At 58.2% G+C, this 21,583-nt stretch overlaps 2 protein-coding genes across 12 annotated transcripts in view; one reads left to right on the top strand and one right to left on the bottom strand.

The window, feature by feature from the left end:
* TSNARE1 (t-SNARE domain containing 1) overlaps positions 1–21,583 on the bottom strand; it is a 117,777-nt gene that overhangs the window by 68,005 nt on the left and 28,189 nt on the right. For 10 of the 11 annotated variants that reach the window (XR_003514385.1, XM_027560699.1, XM_027560697.1 and 7 more), the window contains exons 2-6: positions 13,664–13,780; positions 7,092–7,241; positions 5,774–6,241; positions 1,027–1,104; positions 171–240 (exon numbers count right to left, since the gene is read on the bottom strand). Coding sequence is in view for 10 of the 11 variants with exons in the window: in XM_027560699.1 (XP_027416500.1) it covers positions 171–240; positions 1,027–1,104; positions 5,774–6,241; positions 7,092–7,241; positions 13,664–13,751 (854 nt within the window). In the remaining variant the exon portion in view is untranslated. Of the gene's footprint in view, positions 1–170; positions 241–1,026; positions 1,105–5,773; positions 6,242–7,091; positions 7,242–13,663; positions 13,781–21,583 lie in introns of those variants that run through there. The other variant, XM_027560706.1, reaches the window with a different exon arrangement.
* LOC113904504 (translation initiation factor IF-2-like) lies at positions 14,748–16,124 on the top strand. Its single transcript, XM_027561718.1, has one exon. It carries the CDS (start codon positions 14,748–14,750, stop codon positions 16,122–16,124), a length of 1,377 nt encoding a protein of 458 aa, XP_027417519.1.

The following is a 21,583-nucleotide window of genomic DNA, read 5'->3' as shown; positions in this document are numbered from 1 at the left end:
GGAAGCATGCCTGTGCACAGGTGTGTCACAAGGGCGTCGTGGGCGTGGCTGAGCCCCTGCTGGAATGACACCCGCGCCCACCCAGCTGAGGGGCTGCTGTGCGGAGAGGGTGGTGTGCTGGGTGGTGCAAGGCACACCCGTGCACACCCACGGGCACTGCACACACTCACAGGCTGTCCCGCAGCTCCTGCGTGTCACCTGGCATCCCCAGGGACTGGAGGCTCTGCTCCAAGGAGGTCACTGCGGGAGAAGGGGCCAGGGTCAAGGGCAGCCAGAGCTCCACCAGGCGGTCCCCACTCGGGTGAGCCACCCACCCTGCCTCTGCCCGGGGATGTGGGTGCCAAGGCTAGGAGTGACCCTGCACCTGCCAGAGCCAGGATGCCAAGGCCTCAAGCCCGCCACCCCCACAGCATCAGTCACACTCCAGCAAGGCCCAGGCCAGCCTTCTCCCCAGATAGTCTGGGACCAGGGCCCAGGCCCGCGTAGGGCTCAGGGGCTCTGCGGAGCTGCCTTCAGGAGGCCTCCCTGGGTCTGGGGAGGGGGCTGCCGTCCTCCCGGGGTCAGCACTCTCTGACCTGGTAGAGCTCAGGGCTCGGGACAAACACCAACCCCTGCCACGAGGGCATGGGGAGCCCTGCCTGCCTCGCATCCACATCTCTGTGTCCCTCGGGGGTTGAAGACAAGCCCAGGCCTCGTGAGGTGTGGCTCTTGCCCCCACCCCCAACCCTGGTGACCTGTGAGTGGGCCCTGCTGGTCTGAGGGAGGCTCTGACACACTGCCCCCCAGGGGCCGGGCAGGTCACAGGCGTGTGATGCGGGAGGGAAGATGGGGGCGGAGGGGGCACCTGCCAAGGTCACAGCCCGGCCTGAGACCACAGCACTGGGCTCACACTGCACCCCGCCCGTGGTCCTGAGTCACCCGGGCCGGGAGAGGGCACCTTAACAGGCTCGTCCACCACCCCATGTCACCCTGCAATACACTTGGCAGCCCGGACAAGGGCAGGGCAAGGCCCAGGCACAGACTCACCGTTGGAGTTGATTTGGAAGATGTTGGCCGACGTCTCTTGGAACAGCTCCTGGAGGTCACTTGGGTCTATCTGGGTGGCTGCAAGGAAACAGGGGAGGGGGTCACACCTTCACTGTGCAGCCTACAGGAGCCCAGGGCCACCGTGCTCACACAGTCACCTCCTCCCAGCTCTGCCCCCCAGGGGTCTGGCAGAGCCTCAGAGATGGAATAGGGGCTGCGATGTTCAGCGGGGGATGGAGGGAAAGACAAAGAGACCAAGCCCACTCCCCGGAAAAACAGCAACCTCAGAAACCACGGAAGCCGAAAGACCATGGAATGACACCTCTAAGTGCTGAAAGAAAGGAAAAAAACCAGTCAACCCGAATTCTATACCCAGTAGAGATACATTTCAAAAACAGAGGCAAAATAAAATTGATTGTCAGGCAAAAAATGCTGAGAGAAGTTCTTCCCGCTGGAAAGAGATGCAGGACAGGAAATGTTAAAGTGAGTCTGTCAGGTCAAAGGGGCCCTGGATCTGCGGGAGGAGCTGAAGGGTGCGGTGGGTAAGCCCAAGGCAGGCAGAGACATCCTGTCTCGTTCCTGGTCTAGTCAGGGGGCAGGGACTGCCAGGAACGCCGTGTCAGCCAGTGTGAGTGTGCAGCGGGCGCAGGTGGGAGCCTGGGGAGGCGCTCACACACCTGGGGGAGGCAAGGCTGTTCCGTGAGGGGACGCTAAAAACACCTGTCACACACTCCAAGCCACCGCCATCAGAAACACCCGTGAGCCACAGCAGAGGTCACACACAACACTACACTACACTACACTACACTCTGAAGAAAGGAAGGAGGAGAGAGAAAAGAAACAAGAACATAGGGGAAACAAAGAACCATCAAAGTGGCAGGTTCATCCCTGAACACACGGGTCTCAACACCAGAGAGAAGCCACCTACAGCCAGCCGTGCGCCACGACCCCACATGGCCAGCAGGCATCACAATGGAGCTCGGGTTCAGAGCCACTCCATCGTCCCCTTAAGGTCAGGGACAGCTCTGCTGCCCCCGCTCAGTCCACAGGAGAGACGTCAGATAGGACAGAGGCAAACTCGACAGCATGCTGGACACAACAGGCCCAGCTCAGCTCAGCAGAGTTGCTCAGGCGTGCCCGACTCTGCGACCTCACGGACCACAGCACCCCAGGCCTCCCTGTCCATCACCAACTCCCAGAGTTCACTCAACCTCATGTCCATTGAGTTGGTGATGCCATCCAGCCATCTCATCCTATATCGTCCCCTTCTCCTGCCCTCAATCTCTCCCAGCATCAGAGTCTTTTCCAAGGAGTCAGTTCTTCTCAACAGGTGGCCAAAGTACTACAGTTTCAGCTTCAGCATCAGTCCTTCCAATGAATATTCAGGACTGATTTCCTTTAGGATGGACTGGTTGGATCTCCTTGCAATCCAAGAGACCCTCAAGAGTCTTCTCCAACACCATGGTTCAAAAGCATCAATTCTTCGGCACTCACCTTTCTTCACAGTCCAACTCTCACATCCATACGTGACTACTGGAAAAATCACAGCTTTAACTAGACAGACCTTTGTTGGCAAAGTAACGTCTCTGCTTTTTAATATGCTGTCTAGGTTGGTCGTAACTTTTCTTTCAAGGAGCAAGTGTCTTTTAATTTCATGGCTGCAGTCCCCATCCGCAGTGATTTTGGAGCCCCCCAAAATAAAGTTGCTCACTGTTTCCACTGTTTCCCCATCTATTTGTCATGAAGTGATGGGACCAGATGCCATGATCTTCACTTTCTGAACGTTGAGCTTTAAGCCAACTTTTTCACTCTCCTCTTTCACTTTCATCAAGAGGCTTTTTAGTTCCTCTTCACTTTCTGCCATAAGTGTGGTGTTATCTGTATATCTAAGGTTACTGATATTTCTCCCGGCAATCTTGATTCCAGCTTGTGCTTCTTCCAATCCAGCGTTTCTCATGATGTACTCTCCACAGAAGTTAAATAAGCAGGGTGACAATATACAGCCTTGATGTACTCCTTTTCCTATTTGGAACCAGTCTGTTGTTCCATGTCCAATTCAAACTGTTGCTTCCTGACCTGCATACAGATTTCTCAAGAGGCAGGTCAGGTGGTCTGGTATTCCCATCTCTTTCAGAATTTTCCAGTTTGTTTTGATCCACACAGTCAAAGGCTTTGGCATAGTCAATAAAGCAGAAATAGATGTTTTTATGGAACTCTCTTGCTTTTTTCATGATCCAACAGATGTTGGCAATTTGATCTCCGGTTCCTCTGCCTTTTCTAAAACCAGCTTGAACATCAGGAAGTTCACGGTTCACGTATTGCTGAAGCCTGGCTTGGAGAATTTTGAGCATTACTTTACTAGCATGTGAGATGAGTGGAACTGTGCGGTAGTTTGAGCATTCTTTGGCATTGCCTTTTCTTTGGGATTGGAATGAAAACTGACCTTTTCCAGTCCTGTGGCCACTGCTGAGTTTTCCAAATTTGCTGGCATATTGAGTGCAGCACTTTCACAGCATCATCTTTCAGGATTTGAAATAGCTCAACTGGAATTCCATCACCTCCACTAGCTTTGTTCATAGTGATGCTTTTAGTAAAAGAAAAAACTCACCAAGGAAATTAGAAAATATTGTAAACTGAATGAAAAGATAATAATATACAAATGCATGTAAATAAAGTAATGTGGCAAGCCTAATTTATAGCAATAAATACTTACATTAGAAAAGAAGTCCCCAGTCAATGATCCGACAGAAACAGATTAACCCCGAAGTAGGAAGGAAACATTAAAGGTCAGCAGAAATCAATTAAATTGGCATGGATAAGTAGAGAAAATTGATGATGTCAAAACCTGGCTCTTTGAAGCAATCAATAAAACTAATAGACTTGCAGCCAGATTAGAGAACAAATAGAAAGACACCAATTAGCAACAACAGGAGGGGAGAGGAGCTCTCACTACAGGTCCTACAGGCATTCGGACGACAGGACCTTCAGGAACAAGTGGAGCCAGCACCTCTGTCAACTCAGATCCACGAGCAAGGCCCCGGAAAGACACCCGACCGTGACGCTCGCTGCAGCAGAGCAGGCGGCACAGGCTGTTAAAGGGACCGTGGTGACGCTCTTCCCACAGAGAAAGAATGCCGTCTCGGATGGCGGCCACAGTTAAGGGGATAATACCAAGTCTACAGAAGTCCTTTCAGCAAACAGGAGGAGGAAATGATCACTCACTCACTTCAAGACTGACTTATAGTTTCTGTAATCAGACAGCGAGGGCTGAAAAAGCAGCGACACAGATCGAGAGAAACACGAGAACGGGGCTCCGGCTCATTCCGGGTTCCTCCAACAGTGCCAGACTGGATACCTATGGAACCTCGACCCCAAACCCACCAGGCTCAAGCGTGAACGCAGCGAGGACCACAGCGGGACAATACGGGGGCTGGTGGATCCCTTGCCTCCAGAATCAAGACTGAGCAGCTGCACACGACGGGCCAGGAGAGGGACGCAGGGGTCAGCAGACACTGCTGGGAAGAAGGTCAGACGGATGGACAGAAAGCACAGGACAAGCCCCTGCCTGGAGCAGGCTGCCACTGCAGTAAGGGCCCTCCTCCGTCAGCCCAGGGAGGCGGGAATCAGGGTGACCACCAGCAAGGACGCAGAGGCCTGAGCTCATACAACCGCTGTGGACGACGGGGCAGCAGCTTCTGACAGCTGAACTCACTCTCACGTGGGACCAGCAATCCGACTCGGGAATTCATCCAAACCCCCAAGAAAGCAAGGCTGCGTGTCCACACACAGACATTCCCATGCTCTTCCTCCACCGGTGAGGAGCCCGCCCCCAGCATGGACAGCCAAGTATGCCCTCCTGAGCGTGGGCAGGACGAGGTGCCAACACCCACACCTCTGGTCAGTCCTCAGCACGGTGGCATGGGGAGGGAGCCGGCGCTGAAGGACAGTAGCCCACAGACCTCACACGGGCTGGGGGCAAGAGTGGGCTGGCCGGTCTAGAGGGGGCCCGCACCCACTGCCGCCCCCGCTCCAGCCAGCCCAGCCCCAGGGCGGCAGGAGACATGACCGCAGCGGGACCGGCAGGGGGACCGGGCACCCTGCCCCTCCTGTCCCCATGGCTGCAGCCCCAACGGCCTCACACGGCCATCCCGCGGGGGCCACAGGCAGTCGGGACAGCGCCCGTCCACATGCAGCGCGGCCCCACTGCTTTCTGGACACCAGGCGGCAGGCCTGCCCTGACCCCGGCCACCGCCCCCAAGTGCTGGGCCCAATGAGCGCAATGCCCCAGAAAGGCCAGGGCGGGCTCTGCCAGGGAGGATGGAGATAACCAGGGCCTCAGGTGCCCACCTGCCCACCCTGATGCCTCGGGGCCAGCCCAGCCCGGGCGAGGCCTCTCCTGGACGCCGAACCAGCAAGAGGGAGAGAACAGAGGAGGAACCGGGGTCAGCGCTGCCAGGACGCTGCCCGGAGGACACGTCTTTCTTGCTCTGGATCATGACCCGAAGGCAGGAACTCGGTGCCCTGTGGAGAGAGCTGCGTCCTGTCTGTGCCCAGCTCCCCTCTGCGACCCTGAGGGAGGGACGAGCCCCTGGGTGCCCGGGGCTTCCAGGGGCCCGTCGGGCGGCGGGAGTGAAGGAGCCGAGGATGAAGTACAGAAGGATCCAGAGATCATGGGGAAGGGGGGCGGGGGGCGGCAGCCATTGGTGGCCGCGAGCTTCCTGCCGGCCGAGCTGGGCGAGGAACTCACCTCTGTGCGGCTCAGGGCCGAGGCCCTCGGAGGGCGGGGCCTGGCAGGAGAAGGTCTTAGCCACAGCCTGCTCCAGGGGCGTGAGGGCCAGGGCCTGGGGCGCCCGCGGCAGCTCGCCCAGCTTGCGCCTCACCACGGCCCGCAGGTCCCGCCACTTGTGCTTGATGTCCGCGAGGTCGCGGCGGCAGTAGCCCAGCGCGTTCACCGCCTGCACGATGCGGCTCCACACGCGGTACCTGCGGGCGGGCTCGGCCCGCGGCAGCCTGCTGCCGAACAGCAGCTGGTAGTGCTTGCTGACCTTGGCCACCAACACCTCCGTCTCCTGCGGGCAGAAGTTGGGCTTCCTCTTCTTGGCCCGGGTGGCGCTGGCCACATGGCCACGGGCCCGTGCAGCCAGCTCCTTCTGCGGGCCAGCGGGCAGCGAGGTGGGCTCTGGCGTCCCACTGCCGTCGGGCGTGACCCCTGGCCCTGGAAAGGCACCAAAAGGCGGGTGTTTAAGGCCCTGGCCAGGGCGGTGGCAGCTCCCAGGGAGCCTCCTCTTTGGCTTCCAGTTCGGAACAGTACTTGCTTCCCTACTGGGTGTCCAGAGGCATGGGTCTGAGTCCTGGCCCTGCCACTGCCTGGCTGGGTGCGGAGCTGTGAGGGACCTCGCTTCTGGGCCATGGTGCCCATCTGTCTCCAGAAAGGCCCTCCCCGGCTCTACTGCCTCCGGCAGCTGATGTCAGGTGCAAGGGGTGAGAAAGCGGGGCAGCCATCCCGTCACAAGGAGCAGGCCCTCTGGGGCAAGGGCCAAGGCTTGCCCGGGGACAGCAATAACCGCCGACACGCCAGACGTCCTGACCAAGAAGATGACTTCAAGTGCCGCTGACCTCTGCCCAGCTGGCTAAGTCCTAGCCATGGCTGCCCCTCCCACACAGGGTCCCCCTGAAGGGCACACCAAGGCCCCTATACTCTCCTGCCAGCCCCCCAGCCACCCCTGCAAGGCAGATGCAGGCTCTGGGCCCAGGGCCACAGGAGTTGGGCCAGCCCTTGCCTCTCCGTCCTGCAGCGCCAGCCTCCTCCCTGGAGCCCACAGGCCCTGATGGCCTGGCAACATCCCTGGTCCAGCCCCACCACACCATCAGCTGTCCTCGGGGAAGGAAAGGGCTAGTGCGGGTGAAGGTGGAGACGAGCCGGGACCCCTGCTCCAGCTCCCCAGCCTCCCCGGCCAAAGCCCCTGGGAGTCCATTCCCCACCCACTGACCCTCCCACCTTAGGGCTCGGCATTTCTGCGTGGCCTTCCCTGGGACCCCAAGACCCAGCATCCCAGCAGAAGTACCTCGCTTCCTGGCCCTCGGGCCTCTGGGGGTGCCAGCTGGCCCCAGGTCACCGTCCCCATCCTCACCCACACAGGGGTCCTGCAGGCTGCTCTCTGGCGATGGGCAGGGGAAATGGCGGATTCCGTACTTGGTCCAACATTTTGCGCACTCTACAGACAGCAAGGGACAGTCTCGGTTAAGCCCCCTGCCCGGCTTGGGGCACCTCTGGTGGAGCAAGGCTCTCACGCAGGACAGCAGCTGCGCCGGGCCCTCCAAGCACCCACACCAAGAGCTTGCTCAGATCCACCTCCTCCAGGAAGCCCTCCCTGACTGCCACACCCCCCAAACACCCCTTTTGCTGAAAGCCAGCACCAGGTCCAAAACTTCAGATATTCTTTCTCTGCACCCAGGTTCTTCTGAAAGGTGATTCCAAGCCAGGACGAAACTCCTTACAGCAGAGCCTCAGGTGTGGCCCCCAACCAGGCCAGGACTTCAACAGTGCAGAGCAACTTGCAAAAATGGAGAATAAGGCCATGGGAATGCTGGCGGCAATTTGACATCTCCGCACCAGCAGCACGGGACCATGCCACTGTATTCTATAAAACCATCATTCACGGTGCATCAGAAGTGAAAATGAAAACAAAATCAGTCCCCTTGATACTCGCTGCCAAGCCGAGAAGCGATGGTGGGCCCCCAGGGAGGACACAGTTTTCTCTCTGATAATTTTCATTTATTCAGAAATACTTCCTGGACAGGTTTGCTAGAATTCCTGAGCCCGAAGACATGTGTCGTTAAGACAGACGGACACCTCTGGAACCAAGCTGCTTCCTGTGCACAGCTCTTCGGAATCAGAAGAGGCGGTGGTGCCAGGCCGAGACCACGTACCACAGCCTGGGCGCTCGGAAGGGGCTGCACTGTCCAGAAGCCTGCCTTGGAGGAGATGTCTGACCATGTCGAGGGCAAGCGAGGTCCAGAGCTTCAGCACTGAGCTCCTGCAGCGGCAGCCTCTTTGCAGAAAAGGCCTCACATGGAGTGTGTCTGCGGGTCCAGGACAGCCCGGCTCTCGAGAGGGCAGGGCCTGACACATCCGTCCCTCTTCCCCAGGGCTTCCGGGAGAGCCTGCGGGCAAGGCCTCCCCACCAGGCACCTGCCCAGGCTCCCCTTCAGGCAGACAGCCATGCCCCGGGGACTGCTGCCCGGAGAGCACTGTGTAGTAAGGAGGGGGCACAGCGGCCCAGGCCCCGCCACGGGGCCACCACCGGCTTCATGGGGTGCAAGGGGCCAGAGGCGCTCGATGCACTCGCCACACTGGCGTCCGGTTAGCACAAGTCCAGGCCCGGCCCACCTCCCCCCAATGCCCCGCAAGGTCCCCAGACACCCGTGGAGGAGCCAGTCTGGTCTGCTCTCCAGAATCATGTGAACTCTGAACTCTGGGGGCACAATGTAAATGCAAATGCAGGCAATTATTACAGAAAACAATAAAGATCATCTACTACCGCGCATCACGAGGGAAGCTCTATCAGCACTCCGGTGAGGTCTCAGGCAATGAGAAGCCCAGATGGGGGATCTCCTGCCTCAACTGCCATGTCCATCCCATCCCACTGGGACGCAGGCAGGCACCCGGCACTCTCCAAGGATCCGCAGGATGGCCTCACGCCCCATCCCAGACCACGGCCCGTCACACTGTCTCCCTGAGCTGGGGAGCAACAGCGTTTCTGCCTCACATCCCCTGCGGCAAACATCTCCGCCAGTATCCCTTGATGGTTCCCTAACAAAGAGGCGTGGCAGGGCCCAGACAGAGGGAAGGAGGGGGTCCGGAGGAGGCAGGGAGCAGGGTGCCCTCCCCTGCAAGTGAGCCCACCCCCCACCCCCTGCCGCTGAGCCACAGGAGAAGGGCCAAGTTCACATCCATCTCTCCAGGTACCTTCTCACGGTCTGTGAGCCACCCCTCTCTCTTCACAGACTTGGCCCGTCTGTATGCAGATCTGGGAGCTTTCCTTCCATTTATGTGAGTTCTTTACATGACAGTAACTTCCCACGTGGCTTTTTGCTGCATTTGTGATGGGACTTTACGGCAAGAGCCCACCCTAATCTCTGCATAATTAACTTTACGGTCCCCCAGTAACCCATAACACGCAGGGCTTAGCACGCGGCAGGCAGTGGCGATCACAGCTGCTCCCACACCTGGGGTCTCAGTGGATCCCCTTCGTCCTGGCCTGGAGCCCCAGCCTGCCTCCCTGGCAGCCCTGCTGGTCACCCCCAGAATCACACCCAGCACCCCAGAAGCAGCCCCAGTCTCAACAGCTGTCAGCAAATGCAGATGCTTTTCTGACAGAAATACAATTAATATAGAAATCAGTTTCAAAAGAGAACTAGGAAGAAATACACATGTTCGAAAATGAACTACAATTCTAAATAAATCCTGGGTTAAAGAAGAATTCACAAGGGAAATTAAATATTTACAACTAAACATTAATTTTAAAATGCTATATATTTTTGAATTGTGAGATTCAACTAAAACCATGATTATTTGGACATTTATAATGGTAATGCTTTTATCAGAAATGAATAAAAACTGGATATGAATGATCTTAGGAGTTAGGAAAATGAAACAGCATCAACTCAAAGAAAGAAGGGGGAAAACAGTAAAAATGTGGGCAGAAAGAAATCCATCAGATTTTAAAACTAGCTTTTAATAGAGATTCAGAAAATCAAGTCAGCCCTTTGGAGGGGTTTATAAAGCTGCCACGAGTCTGTCGATGTTGATGACAAAACAAGAAAATTGGGAGCAACAATTAAACAACATTAGGAATAAAAGAGGGGGCCGAGGGGGCCAAGGGGGCCGAGATCCAGGGGCCGAGGACGCTAGTGAAAGGACAGGCACAGAGCTCAGCCTGTTAATTCGCTCCGTCTCCCCGCTGCCAGAAGGGAGCCTAACTCTGTCCATTTCCCGGTGGTCGGGGCCCAGCTGGATCGCGGCAGAGCAGGCGGTCGGAACCAGGGCCACTGCCCTCGTGGCCGCACCCCTGGCCACACAGTGACGCTGCCTAGGTCCCACTGGATAACATGCGACTGCATACCGTGCTACTTCAATCAACGTGAACATTCAGAAAAGCAGACACGCATCCACAGAAACACAGCAAGCTGACCGAAGAAGAAGCAGAGAGACTGGACAGCTGTCACAGATGGCATGAGTAACAGGCAGTCCACAGAGGAGCTCCAGGCCCTCCCGGGGGAGGCGGTTTTACAGCGAAATCCCAGACACCAGACAGGAGCAATCTCGTTCTTCCAAAAACTTACAAAGAACACAATCAGCGGGACTAAGACCCCACATGCCACACGACACAGCCTAAAAAAATATAATAATAATAGAAAAGGGATCACAATCTCCGGGACTTCCCTGGCAGGACAGTGGTTAGGAATCCGTGCCCCCAGTGCAGGGAGCATGGGTTCTATCTCTGCTCATGGGACTAAGATCCCATAAGCCGCAGAGTGCAGCCTGGAAAAAATAATAGAAAATAAAATAATAATAATAATAGAAAATAAAATAACAATAATAGATGAGAGGCCACAATCACCATTTCTACTCAGAGTTGAACTAGAGCTTCCAGCGGGCTCAGGACAGAAGGAAAAACACATAAAAAAAAGGTGAACGCTGTCATTATTCATAAATGACACTGTCTATACAGAAAACTCAAGACCCAACAAATTATTACAGTTAATAAAGACTTCAGCAACATGGCAGGACCCTTCGTCAGTGACTTTGTCAGTGGACAGAACTCAACTACGCTCCACAGGGAAAAGCTGGCTTCTTCAAGAAACCAAATCCGGGGACAGAAGGAAACAGGAAAACTAAAAGGGGAGCAGCCAGAGGCCGGAAAGGCGGGAAAGGCACCATCAACGGGGGCAGACACGCCGCGTCTCTGCGGGGCTCCCGGAACTCGCGGGTGGGAGGAAGCCCCAGGTACATCTGGACGACATCTGGGCACGGAAAGGAGGCCCGCCCTGAGACGGTCACACAGGAGACGTGCTGATGTCTGGGGCAGGGGGTCACAAGCGCGCAGGTGGTGCTGGGCCGGCCCGGGGCGTGACCCCCACGCCCAGCGGGCCAGTGCCGGGTTCATGACGCCACCGTGTCTACTTTTCTCTTTGGAATTTCCCACATTCAGGAAGTTTAAAAATAAGATGTAAATGTTACATAAAACCTGCGCTTTCCTTCCTAGAACAACCAGTCGTGCGTGCACGTTTGCACCAGCAACAAAGACTCGGAATGGGTGCTGCGTTCCATTAATGCGCGTGCGTGCTAAGTCGCCTCCGTTGGGTCCGCCTCTTTGTGACCCTATCTATGGACAGGCTCCTCTGTCCATGGGGATTCTCCAGGCAGCAAGAATACTGAAGAGGGTTGCCATTTCCTCTTCTGGTGGATCTTCCCCACCTAAGGATTGAACTCACACCTCTGATGTTTCCTGCATTGGGTGACAGGTCTTTTTTTACCACTAGCACCAGCTGGGAAGCACCTGTCCCATTAATAATGGTACTATTTACAAAATTAGCAAAAAAAAAAGTTTTCATTTTTGTTAAAATCAACTTAATGAAACATACATAAAATATTTATGGAGAAAATTACAAACTTTGTGGAAAGACACTAAAGAGCCGCCAACAGAGAGGCCTACGGTCTCGTGGGCGGCAGACTGGTGAAGATGGCATGGCTGAGCCTCACGGTAACACAGGGTGGGGGCCAGTCTCAGCCTGAGTGACGGGCGGGGCTCTGAAGTCCATGCAGCAACAGAGGTCAGAGTGCCCAGGGCGCCCAAGGGGCAGCAGTGGAGCAACCTCCCCTGAACAGTATCAACAGTTAGAATGACTGTGGAAATCAGGGTGCGACTCTGCACAGAAACAGAAAAACAGACCTACAGGATCTGCACAGATACCGCGCTTATCGCACAGCTGGCACCGCAGGGCTGTAGAGAGGGAATTTTCAGTTAAGTGCCCAGGGACAATCTGTCATATCAACAGTGAAAAGTAGCGTATTACACTCCACCCTCCCCATATACAAACATCAACTCCAGGTGATTGCAAGACTTAAATATGAAAAACAAATTGTATAAGCTTCAGAGAAAATAAAGGCAAAACCATTATCCTTGTGCTAGAATTTATTAAACAGGAAAACGCACGTTTTGACAAGAAAGACTGATGAACACAGAGGTGCTGTAGTTAAAAATCGGCTTTCATCAGCAGCACCACAAGGAACAGCCAGCACGGTGGGCATGGAACCTCTAGACACGTGGAGACCTTGCCCACGGACAAGAACAAGACAAACGGAAGGGAAAACACACAGGGTTGCCTGAGACCCAAACGCCCAGTGACGGGAAAAACCGATCCCACCAGATACCAGGGCAACGCGAACTGAAACCAGAAGACGCCCCTCCAGGCCCATGGGCGGGCAAATAGCCAAGGCCGCCACCCTTCAGTGCCCACCAGACAGGGCCAGGCCAGCACGACCACCAGGTGCTGAGCTGCCCACCCCACCACCACCCTCTCGTGGGGGCCGTCCTGACAGCGCCAGTATCCAACACAGTGCCCAAGACAGGCGGTCCGACGGCCCGTCCCCCATGGAGCCGCTGTGCCTGCCACGGCCTCGCACGTGACTGAGCGCCCAGAGCAGGCAGAGGGAAAGGCTGCCAGGCGGACGGCCGTGACTCGGGGGCAAAACCAGCAAGTCGCAGGCTGATTCAACCACGCAAAGTCAAGAGAGACACACACACACACACACACACACACACACACACACACACGCTCACAGGGTCTGCTCAAGGACATGACATGGCAGCAAAACCTTAAGGACAAGCCGGGAAGCCGCCATCCACACCCCAGGGTGGGGAAGGCAGTGGGATCCAGCCCCAGGAGTCTGCCTCTCCTTTCAAGGGAAGCCGCCATCCACACCCCAGGGTGGGGAAGGCGGTGGGATCCAGCCCCGGGAGTCTGCGTCACATTTCAAGTCTGCTCACATGCTCACATGCTTACAAACTTACACTCGCTGAGTGTCAGGTCTGCCAGGGATCCCTAAGGACCTGGAGTCAGTTTCCCAGACACAGGTCTGACAGAAAACCCCTCTGTAGAGGGATGGGAGCTGGGGGGTGAGCAGACCGCAGAGCCAGCCCACAGGAAGGGGCCCGGCACCCTGAAAGCAGAAGCAGACCCGCCCTGTGGAGCCCAGGATGCCGCCCGTCACGCATGTGCCTCCGTCCCCGGCTGTGCTCCACATGCAGCACCTGGTCCATACGGGCACCTACGAGGCCTTCCAAGGCCATCCGCCAAGTACCCCCGCGCCTGCAGACTCCAGGGCACACTGCGGACGCCTGGACCTGCCCCCAGGCAGGGCGGCGTCTCCCACTCTGCTCTTCCCGGGTGCTGACCCAACGCCAACAACCCCGGCCCATCTGGGGCCAGGGCACCCCTGATCCGGGGTCAAAGGCAGGGCCGGTCAGAAGGACAGAATCCGTCTGCGGTTACCATGGTTACCAAGGTAACACAGTGGAGACGCACCCCCTGCCGACCCCGGCTGCCCCCCACACGCCCGCGCTGCCCTTACCTAGGGGCTGATAGCCTTGTCGGAAGGGCCCCCCGAAAGGGCCGCGGCTCCCCAGGCCGCCACTGCCTGCGATGGATCCATAAGACATCTTCTCACAGGACGCAAGGCCGCACCTTCCTGCAGAGGAAACAAAACGGGGTGGGGGGAGAAGAGGAGGGTCAGAGCTGGAACTCAGGTTTCACTCCGGCTCCGCCTACCCCGCCCGGCAGCCTGACCCCTGCGACCTCGCCTTGCAAGTCAACAACTAGCGTCTAAACGTGGAAACAGGATCGAGCAGTGAAGAGCGGCACAAGCGTTATTCCGAGTGTCAGCGGCCTCCCAGACGACCCACAGCAGCCATGGGATGGCAGGAAGGTGACTGGCAGGGGTGGGGGGACCTCTCCCTGAATAAACCACGCATCGCTCCTTCTCTCTCTAAACTTCATGCGTGGAAACTTTTAAAACATTAAAGCTTAATTTGCAAAATCCCAGTGAAATCCTCCTCCAGCAGGCTTGGCCTGGAAACACAGCTGCACGGGTGTCTGGCTTGAGCTGACAAGACCCAGGGCCCCAGCGTTGTCCTGCGCAGCCAAGAGGCTCGGGGCGGGCAGGGGCCAGGCGCGCATCCAGTGTGGGCAGGAGGGCTGGCCCCAGGAACCTGGCCGTGCGGGTGGCAAGGGCTCCCACAGGAGCTCTCACAGACCCTGGGGGTCCGCAGAGCTCAAGCGGGAGCAGGGAGCAGGGGCCAAGGCTCTGAGCCACAGCTTGGAGGAAGGGGCAGGGCAGCCCTGGGAAGACAGAAGGGGCATCCGGTGTGAGGCGGTCCCTCGGCCATAGGCGGAGGCTGCGGGCAGCTCTAGGCACCCACTGGGCCGAGGGCGCACCCAGCGCCTGGTCGCAGGCGGGCAGCTGGACAGGACTGCAGTGACCAGCCAACAGCACAGGTCACCTGAGGGGCAGAAACAGGCCAAGGGGCTGCCACCAACGTCCAGGCAGCTGAGGGGTCGTGAGCAGTCCTGGTCTGAGATGGAGGGAAGACCCCCAGCCTGCCCCTCATCTAGCCTGCGGTCTCCCACGGCCTGTGCTTTTGCTCGGAGACTGGGAGATGGAGGCCACCCACCGCAGGGACCACAGAGCCAGCCCGGCCAGAGGACACCCAGAGCGCGTCCTCCACCTGCTGCCTGGGCCCCCTGGCAGGGCTCTGGGCCTCAAGGGCCTGGGCGCGCGGACCCCTGGGGCTCCCACCGCGCCCCCCACCTGCCCTGCGCCAGGCTGCACCCTCGGCTCCCGTCCACTGTTCCCGCCCACCCTGCACAGCCAGCTCACGGCCGACCTCTCCACCAGAGTGCCCACATCACGAGGCCAGGCAGAGGGCAGCCACGGGGGGAGGAGCAGAGCTGCTGGCAGCCCAGCGGGTGGGCGGAAGCTGCAGCAGGGCCAGGCCGGAGGGCCGGCGGATGCCGCTGAGCCAGGGTGCCCAGGAGGAGCCCCGGGCCACCTCAAAACTGCCAGCCAGGCTCCAGGGAGGGATGCCCATTCCCCAGGAGGCCTTCTCCAGAGCAGCTTCCGTGACCGCCCACCCGGGTGGCCGGCCTCCTCTGCCTCAAGCCCCCGGCTCACAGTGGCGCCGGGCTGTACCCTGGATGTCAGCCCCCTGAAACAGCCTGAAGGGAGCTGTCTGTCCCTGGACTGCCCAGATCCTGCCCCCTGGGCACCAGGGGAAGCGGGGGTGCCAGAGAACGCCCCAGCAACGCAGCCCTGCCCGCAGGACAAAGTCCCCAGGCCCCGGAGGAGGGAGCGGCCGGCCAGTGGACACCACAGGATGCCAGGCTGGAAGGGGCGCCTGGACACAGCCCAGGCTGGGGGCCAACGACCCAGCTCCAAGGCCAGTGCTGAGGCCGCAGTAGGGGGGGCCCTGCCTGTGACCTCTGCCTGCAGCTCTCTCTTGCCGGCCTGGGGCTCGCAGAGGCCAGGGGCCCCCCCAAGACCAGGGCGGACCCTCCCAGCAACAGACAAGGAGTGGCACTGTCTACACGGGGGCATCTCAGCATGGGCCCTGCCCCCGCACTATACCAGAGGGACCCCCAAGGATGGAGAGCGGGTCCCGGTGGGGCCTGGCACGAGCCGCTCTCTCATCTCTGGTCCAGCTTTCTCCTCTGTAACCGGGGTAGCACGCCCGCCCTTGGTGGGTCAGGGTGCCGTGTCAGAGACCTCTAGGAGCTCGTCTGTGAGCCGGGGCCCTGCAGCGACGCTGGACAGCAGCACCCCTGTGGGAGGCCGAGGCCTGGAGGCCAGAGGGGGTGCCCCGGGGGCAGACAGGGAGGAAAAGGATGGGCTCTCCCTCCTGCCCTCAGCCTCCCGGAGGCCTGAGCTGACCCAGGAGAAGGGCACTGGGACCCTGCAGCCCCTCTGTGGGGGAGAGCTGACCTCCCCAGAGGGCTGCACCCTGCCCAGCATCTCGCTCCTGCTGCGGCTTCGGTGAGGTTCTCCCAGCGTGGTGATGGACCTGACCACAGCAGGCGTCCTCCCCGCCCTGGACGCCTCCAGCCTTGGCAGAGCACACGGCTGGGTCCCCGGCCTGCCCCACCTGGCCGGGTACCCCGTCCTGAGCCGGAACCCAGTCTCCCCACATAGGAGGTACCAGAAAGGGAGCCCCAGGGAGGGTGGTGAGTCACACCAGAGGAAGCGTGCGGAGGAGGCCACCCTCAAGGCATGCGTCCTCACACTGAGGGCCCCCTGCACGCCTGCTCCCACCCGAATACTCACAAGCCCCAGAGGGCCAACAGCGAGGGCTCCCAGCCTCCCTCGCCTTGTCCGCCCCCGCGTCAGCCGTGTCAGGGCCGGTGGCCCCAGACACATGGGAGAGAGGCCCGAGACCACCCAGTCCAGAGGAACCCCGGGGGCCGGGTAAGGAGCGGGGTCCCCAAGTCCACAGAGGGAGGTGCGTCCAGCCTTCCTCCCGACCGAGCCCAAACCTCCCGCCACCCTGGTCTGCACCCCTAGGAGTGCCCTCGGCACCAGGCCAGAGGCGGGGGCCTGACGTACCCACTCGGGGAGTCCCCTCCTCCAGTACCTCGGCTCCCATCCAACGCCGGCCGTGTCCCTGCCAACAGCCCTCGGGACCTCACCTCCATGGCCGAGCTCAGGGCCCCAAGCCCCCGATCCCCAACCCAGTGCCTTGGGGTCACCCTTCTTCCTCCTCTGTCTCCCCTCCCTGCCCAGCCCCAAGCAACCACAGGACTCGGTCCTGCCCCGCCTCCCCGGCACACACAGCCCTGGTGGAGCCAACTGTGGTGGCACCCCGGGACCCAGGGGTTGGAATGGGCTGCAGCCTGCTCGCCATCACGGCCCAGTGCCCGCCAGACACGGCCACCCTTCCTCCGGCCACACGCCAGGCCCGGAGACACAGACACGGGGCCAGGCTGAGGGGCTGAGATGGCAGGTGCATCAGCCCAACTCCAAGGGATTCGACTCTCCTGTGTAGTGAAGTCTCTGTGATTCACTGAACCAACACAGGCAGAGGGGGTCGGGGCAACAGGACTAAACGCCTGACCTGGGCCAAGAGCAGCCGCAGGCCTCGCGGGGCCCGCTCCGTGTGAGGCATGTGGGAAGGTTCCCTGGAGGAGGCAGGCCTGGGGAGGAAGAGGCTCTGCAGTCTGGGCCGGTCAGGGAGAGAACCGGTCACGGCCTGCCCCCTACCCAGACGCCCTCTACTCACCTGGTCCCAGGCGCGCTGGCGGGGAGGCTGGCGGGGAGCCCTGCCCTGCTTCCCTCTGTGCTCCGCTCCACCCAGGCGGCGGCGCGGCTCCAGGGAGGCAGGAGGCCCCGGGCTGCGCTGCTCAGAAACCGAAGCGCTGCTCTCAGGGAGGACGGAGCAGCAGCAACACCAATGCCCAGTCCCGCCCACATCTCTGCGAGGCAGGCCCAGCGGCCCAGGCTGCTGCCCACTGAGGGCCCGGAGGACACCGTGAACCACCCCACAGCAGAGCCCTCCCTGGGCTAGACACAGGCCTCCCTCCACTGACCGCTACCCACGGGCCCATCTCCCTCCAATGACCACTACCCACGGGCCCATCTCCCTCCACTGACCACTACCCAAGGGCCCATCTCCCTTCACTGACCGCTACCCACAGGCCCATCTCCCTCCACTGACCACTACCCACGGGATGGGCCTGCCTCCCTCCACTGACCACTACCCACAGGCCCATCTCCCTCCACTGACTGCTACCCACGGGCCCATCTCCCTCCACTGACCACTACCCACGGGATGGGCCTGCCTCCCTCCACTGACCACTACCCACAGGCCCATCTCCCTCCACTGACCGCTTCCCACAGGCCCATCTCCCTCCACTGACCGCTACCCATGGGATGGGCCCGCCTCCCTCCACTGACCGCTACCCACGGGCCCATCTCCCTCCAATGACCACTACCCACGGGCCCATCTCCCTCCACTGACCACTACCCAAGGGCCCATCTCCCTCCACTGACCGCTACCCACAGGCCCATCTCCCTCCACTGACCACTACCCACGGGATGGGCCTGCCTCCCTCCACTGACCACTACCCACAGGCCCATCTCCCTCCACTGACTGCTACCCACGGGCCCATCTCCCTCCACTGACCACTACCCACGGGATGGGCCCACCTCCCTCCACTGACCGCTACCAATGGGCCCATCTCCCTCCACTGACCGCTTCCCACAGGCCCATCTCCCTCCACTGACCACTACCCATGGGATGGGCCCGCCTCCCTCCACTGACCGCTACCCACAGGCCCATCTTCCTCCACTGACCACTACCCCCGGGCCCGCCAGAGTGGCTTCATACAGTAGTATTCTGGAGCCAAAGCAGCTAGGAGACCCTAGGATGAAGAGCAGGGTGTCAGGGGAGACCCAGCACACTGGGTCCCATGCCTGCCGTGTCCTGGGGAGAAGACGTCGGGGCCAAAGGGCCTCAGGTGCAGCACGTGGGCTCCTCCACCTCCACTGGGACGCGTGGGATCTAGTTCCCTGATCAGGGATTGAACCCAGGTCCCTACATCGGGAGCGCAGAGTCTTAGCCACTGGACCACCAGGGAAGTCCCTGAGACCCCACTTTTTAAAATGAGAAAACTGAACTCAGGGAGGGGAAGCGACTCACCCATGGTCTCACAGACAGACGGGTCGAGGTCAAGGCGCTCCCTCCGTGGCGGCAGTGCTCCCCACGCCCGCCCCAGCACTCTCTGCCGGTCCTCCCACAGCCCACGGCCACACCTCCCGCACCACCGGGCCCCCGCGAGCACTCGCCCGCCCGCTGGAGCTGGCAGGCTGCGTGTGGCCTCAGTCTGCACCATGCACAGACATGTGTGGGCCACTCGCTCACGCAGCTGTGAGCATGACGATCCCCCTCCCGGCTTCGTCCCCTAAGATGGCATGATGCTCCAGACCAACGGGAACACGTGTTTCTCGGTTACAAACACCATTCTTCACAGACAGGAATTAAGACTACTTGGAGAAATGGCTGATCCCAGGACTGGGGCAGAGAGAGTAAAAGGTAAGCCTAGATCATTCTGTTACATGAAAGAGCAAGGAAGTGATCAAAGCAAGGCAGGGCCATCGCCAAAGGGCCCAGAGGCCAGTCCGAAAGGCTTCCTTCCACTGGCCAACTCTGCGACAATTTGAGCATGAAAAAAGACAATGGTAATAAAAGATTATAACTTTTATTTATTATAGCCTCTAAAAAACACCTATCGTGTATTGATTTATCTGGCTGCATCAGGTCTTGGTGGCGGCACAGGGGGTCTTCCATCTTTGCCGCGGTAGCTTCCTGACCGGGGTGGAACCCAGGCCACCTGCATAGGGAGCTCAGTCTTAGCCACTGGGCCCCCAGGCAAGTCCGTGTTATAGCCTTGTAATAAAGAAGTAAAGTGAAAGTCTATGAGTCCATGTGGTTGTAAACACACACAGGAAAAAGCTCTTCGTCAGAGCAGACGCTGACAACTGGGAAAGCAACGTCCTTACAAGGACTGACTCATACGGAAAACCCCAGTCACAGAGCAACACAGGAGAGGACAGGTCAAGGAATGATAGTAACTCGTTCAGGCAAGAACGTCCAGCGGGCCTGAGAACTGCTGGGTGTGAGTCCCATAAACAGCAGGATATCCATACAGTCTCAAAGAACCTTCCCCAAAAAACTAATTAAAAGTAGAGGAAGAACAGCTCTGCAGAGGAGAAACTTCACGGATGTCGGCTTGACCCCAGGACCTGGGTCATGCAGTGGGGGACAGGTCAGACCTCACGTGCCCCTGCCACCAGACACCGAGGAGGAGACAGCAGCCTCTCCAGGCCCTCCTGCCAAAAACGAAGGACCGCATGGACAGGAGACACACCCGGCTAAGCGACGGCCTGCAGAACAGCCAACCTGCAGCCTTCTCCTGTGTCAGCGTTGCAGATAAGGAGAGACGGAGGACCTGACCGTCCAGGTTCAAGGAGGCCAGGGAGATGGCACCCCCAAAACGAAATGGGATCCTGGATTTCATTTGGTGGAGAAACGTGTCACTGGGCTCACTGACAAGGTCTCTCCCGGGAACACCAGGAAGACTCTTAGGCCACAGTACTGGCCGCTGTTAATGCTGCTGTTGACACCAGCCCTGGGGTTACATAGGGAGTCTGCATTCGGGGGTCAGGAGCATCGTGTCCAGAGGAACACGTGACGAGTCCATGAACACAAAGAGGGAGGGGAGGGAGCAAGCACGGGATAACGGCTACACGTACGGAACCTGGGGGAGCAGAGGCTTCCTCTAAATACAGCGACTGTTCTCAAAACTAGAGTTACTTTGTCCAGGAGTTTTAAGTTCAAAACAAACTAATAACTCTACTAGAATATTTTTTAATCCAAGGAACATATTCAAGAAAGGTGTAAGATCTGTATATCGAAAACTGAAAACGCACACTACTAAAGGAAGTAAAGAAATCGTAAATGGGTGATGGGCCACAGCAAGCTCGTGGGGGGGGGCACCGGGACCCCATGGCTATGGGAACCAGCTCTAACACACCGGCATTGGCAGTGAAATGACACACACAAATGCTTAAGATGTTTTCTGAAACTAAGAAGTTCCTCCCATCTCAAAAACAATCTATTAGACAACTCTTGAAGAAAGAAAAAAAAAATTAAACTGAAGAAATTCTTTTAAAAAATAGTGAAAATATTACCTATGAAAATCAGCAGAGCATGTTTAAAGCAGTTACCAGACAAAAAGTCGAAATGCTCAATATTTCATGCATTAAAAAAAAAAAAGGAATCAAATGGAGTTCATTCTTCACTCAAAAGTTTGGAAAAGAGCAAAAAAGTCAGAAGTAACCACAAGGAAAGAAGAATGTAAACAAAAGTTAATATTAATGAGGCGGGAAACAGAAAAACAATAGAACTTATTTACAAATTAAAATCCTGTTTTCCATAAAGTACTAACAAAAGAGACCACCAAGAGCTGAAAGAAAAGAGGGGAGAAACCACAGAGACACAGTATCAGCAATGAAGAGGGCGGCGGGTCACCAGACAAACGCATGAGGGACTCACTAAGGCCCTGCTTTCAAACCTCTATACACAGAAACTGTAAACACGGACAGGACGGACAGTATCTGAGGAAAACGGAGCTCACCAGAGGTGACCCCCTGGAGACAGAAAGCTTTAAGAGACAAATCCGGATAAAAGAAACAGAAAGTTTTCATAAAAACCACCCCACAAAACGCCAGGGCCAGAGGCCTTTGCGGGGGATCCTGCCACGTTTCCAAAGCCGAGCACTTCCGGAGCTCCATACGTTATCCCAGGGTGCTGACGGAGCAGGGCAACCCCCAGCCCTTGTGTGAGGCACTTACGGTGACACCAATACAGAAACCTGGTGAGCGCAGTGCAGGACTCGGGAAGTTACACACCAGCGCTGGCCTCGCACATGCTGCCACACTAAA

This window comes from Bos indicus x Bos taurus, chromosome 14 (genome assembly GCF_003369695.1).
Source record: "Bos indicus x Bos taurus breed Angus x Brahman F1 hybrid chromosome 14, Bos_hybrid_MaternalHap_v2.0, whole genome shotgun sequence".
Classification (NCBI taxonomy): Eukaryota; Metazoa; Chordata; class Mammalia; order Artiodactyla; family Bovidae; genus Bos; species Bos indicus x Bos taurus.
Note: the sequence above shows the minus strand (reverse complement) of the source record. Positions and strands in the feature narration are given on the sequence as shown.

What these genes read in the sequence shown, in the direction of transcription:
- LOC113904504 (XM_027561718.1), top strand. Translation starts at nt 14,748, where the DNA reads ATGGAGGCCACCCACCGCAGGGACCACAGAGCCAGCCCGGCCAGAGGA.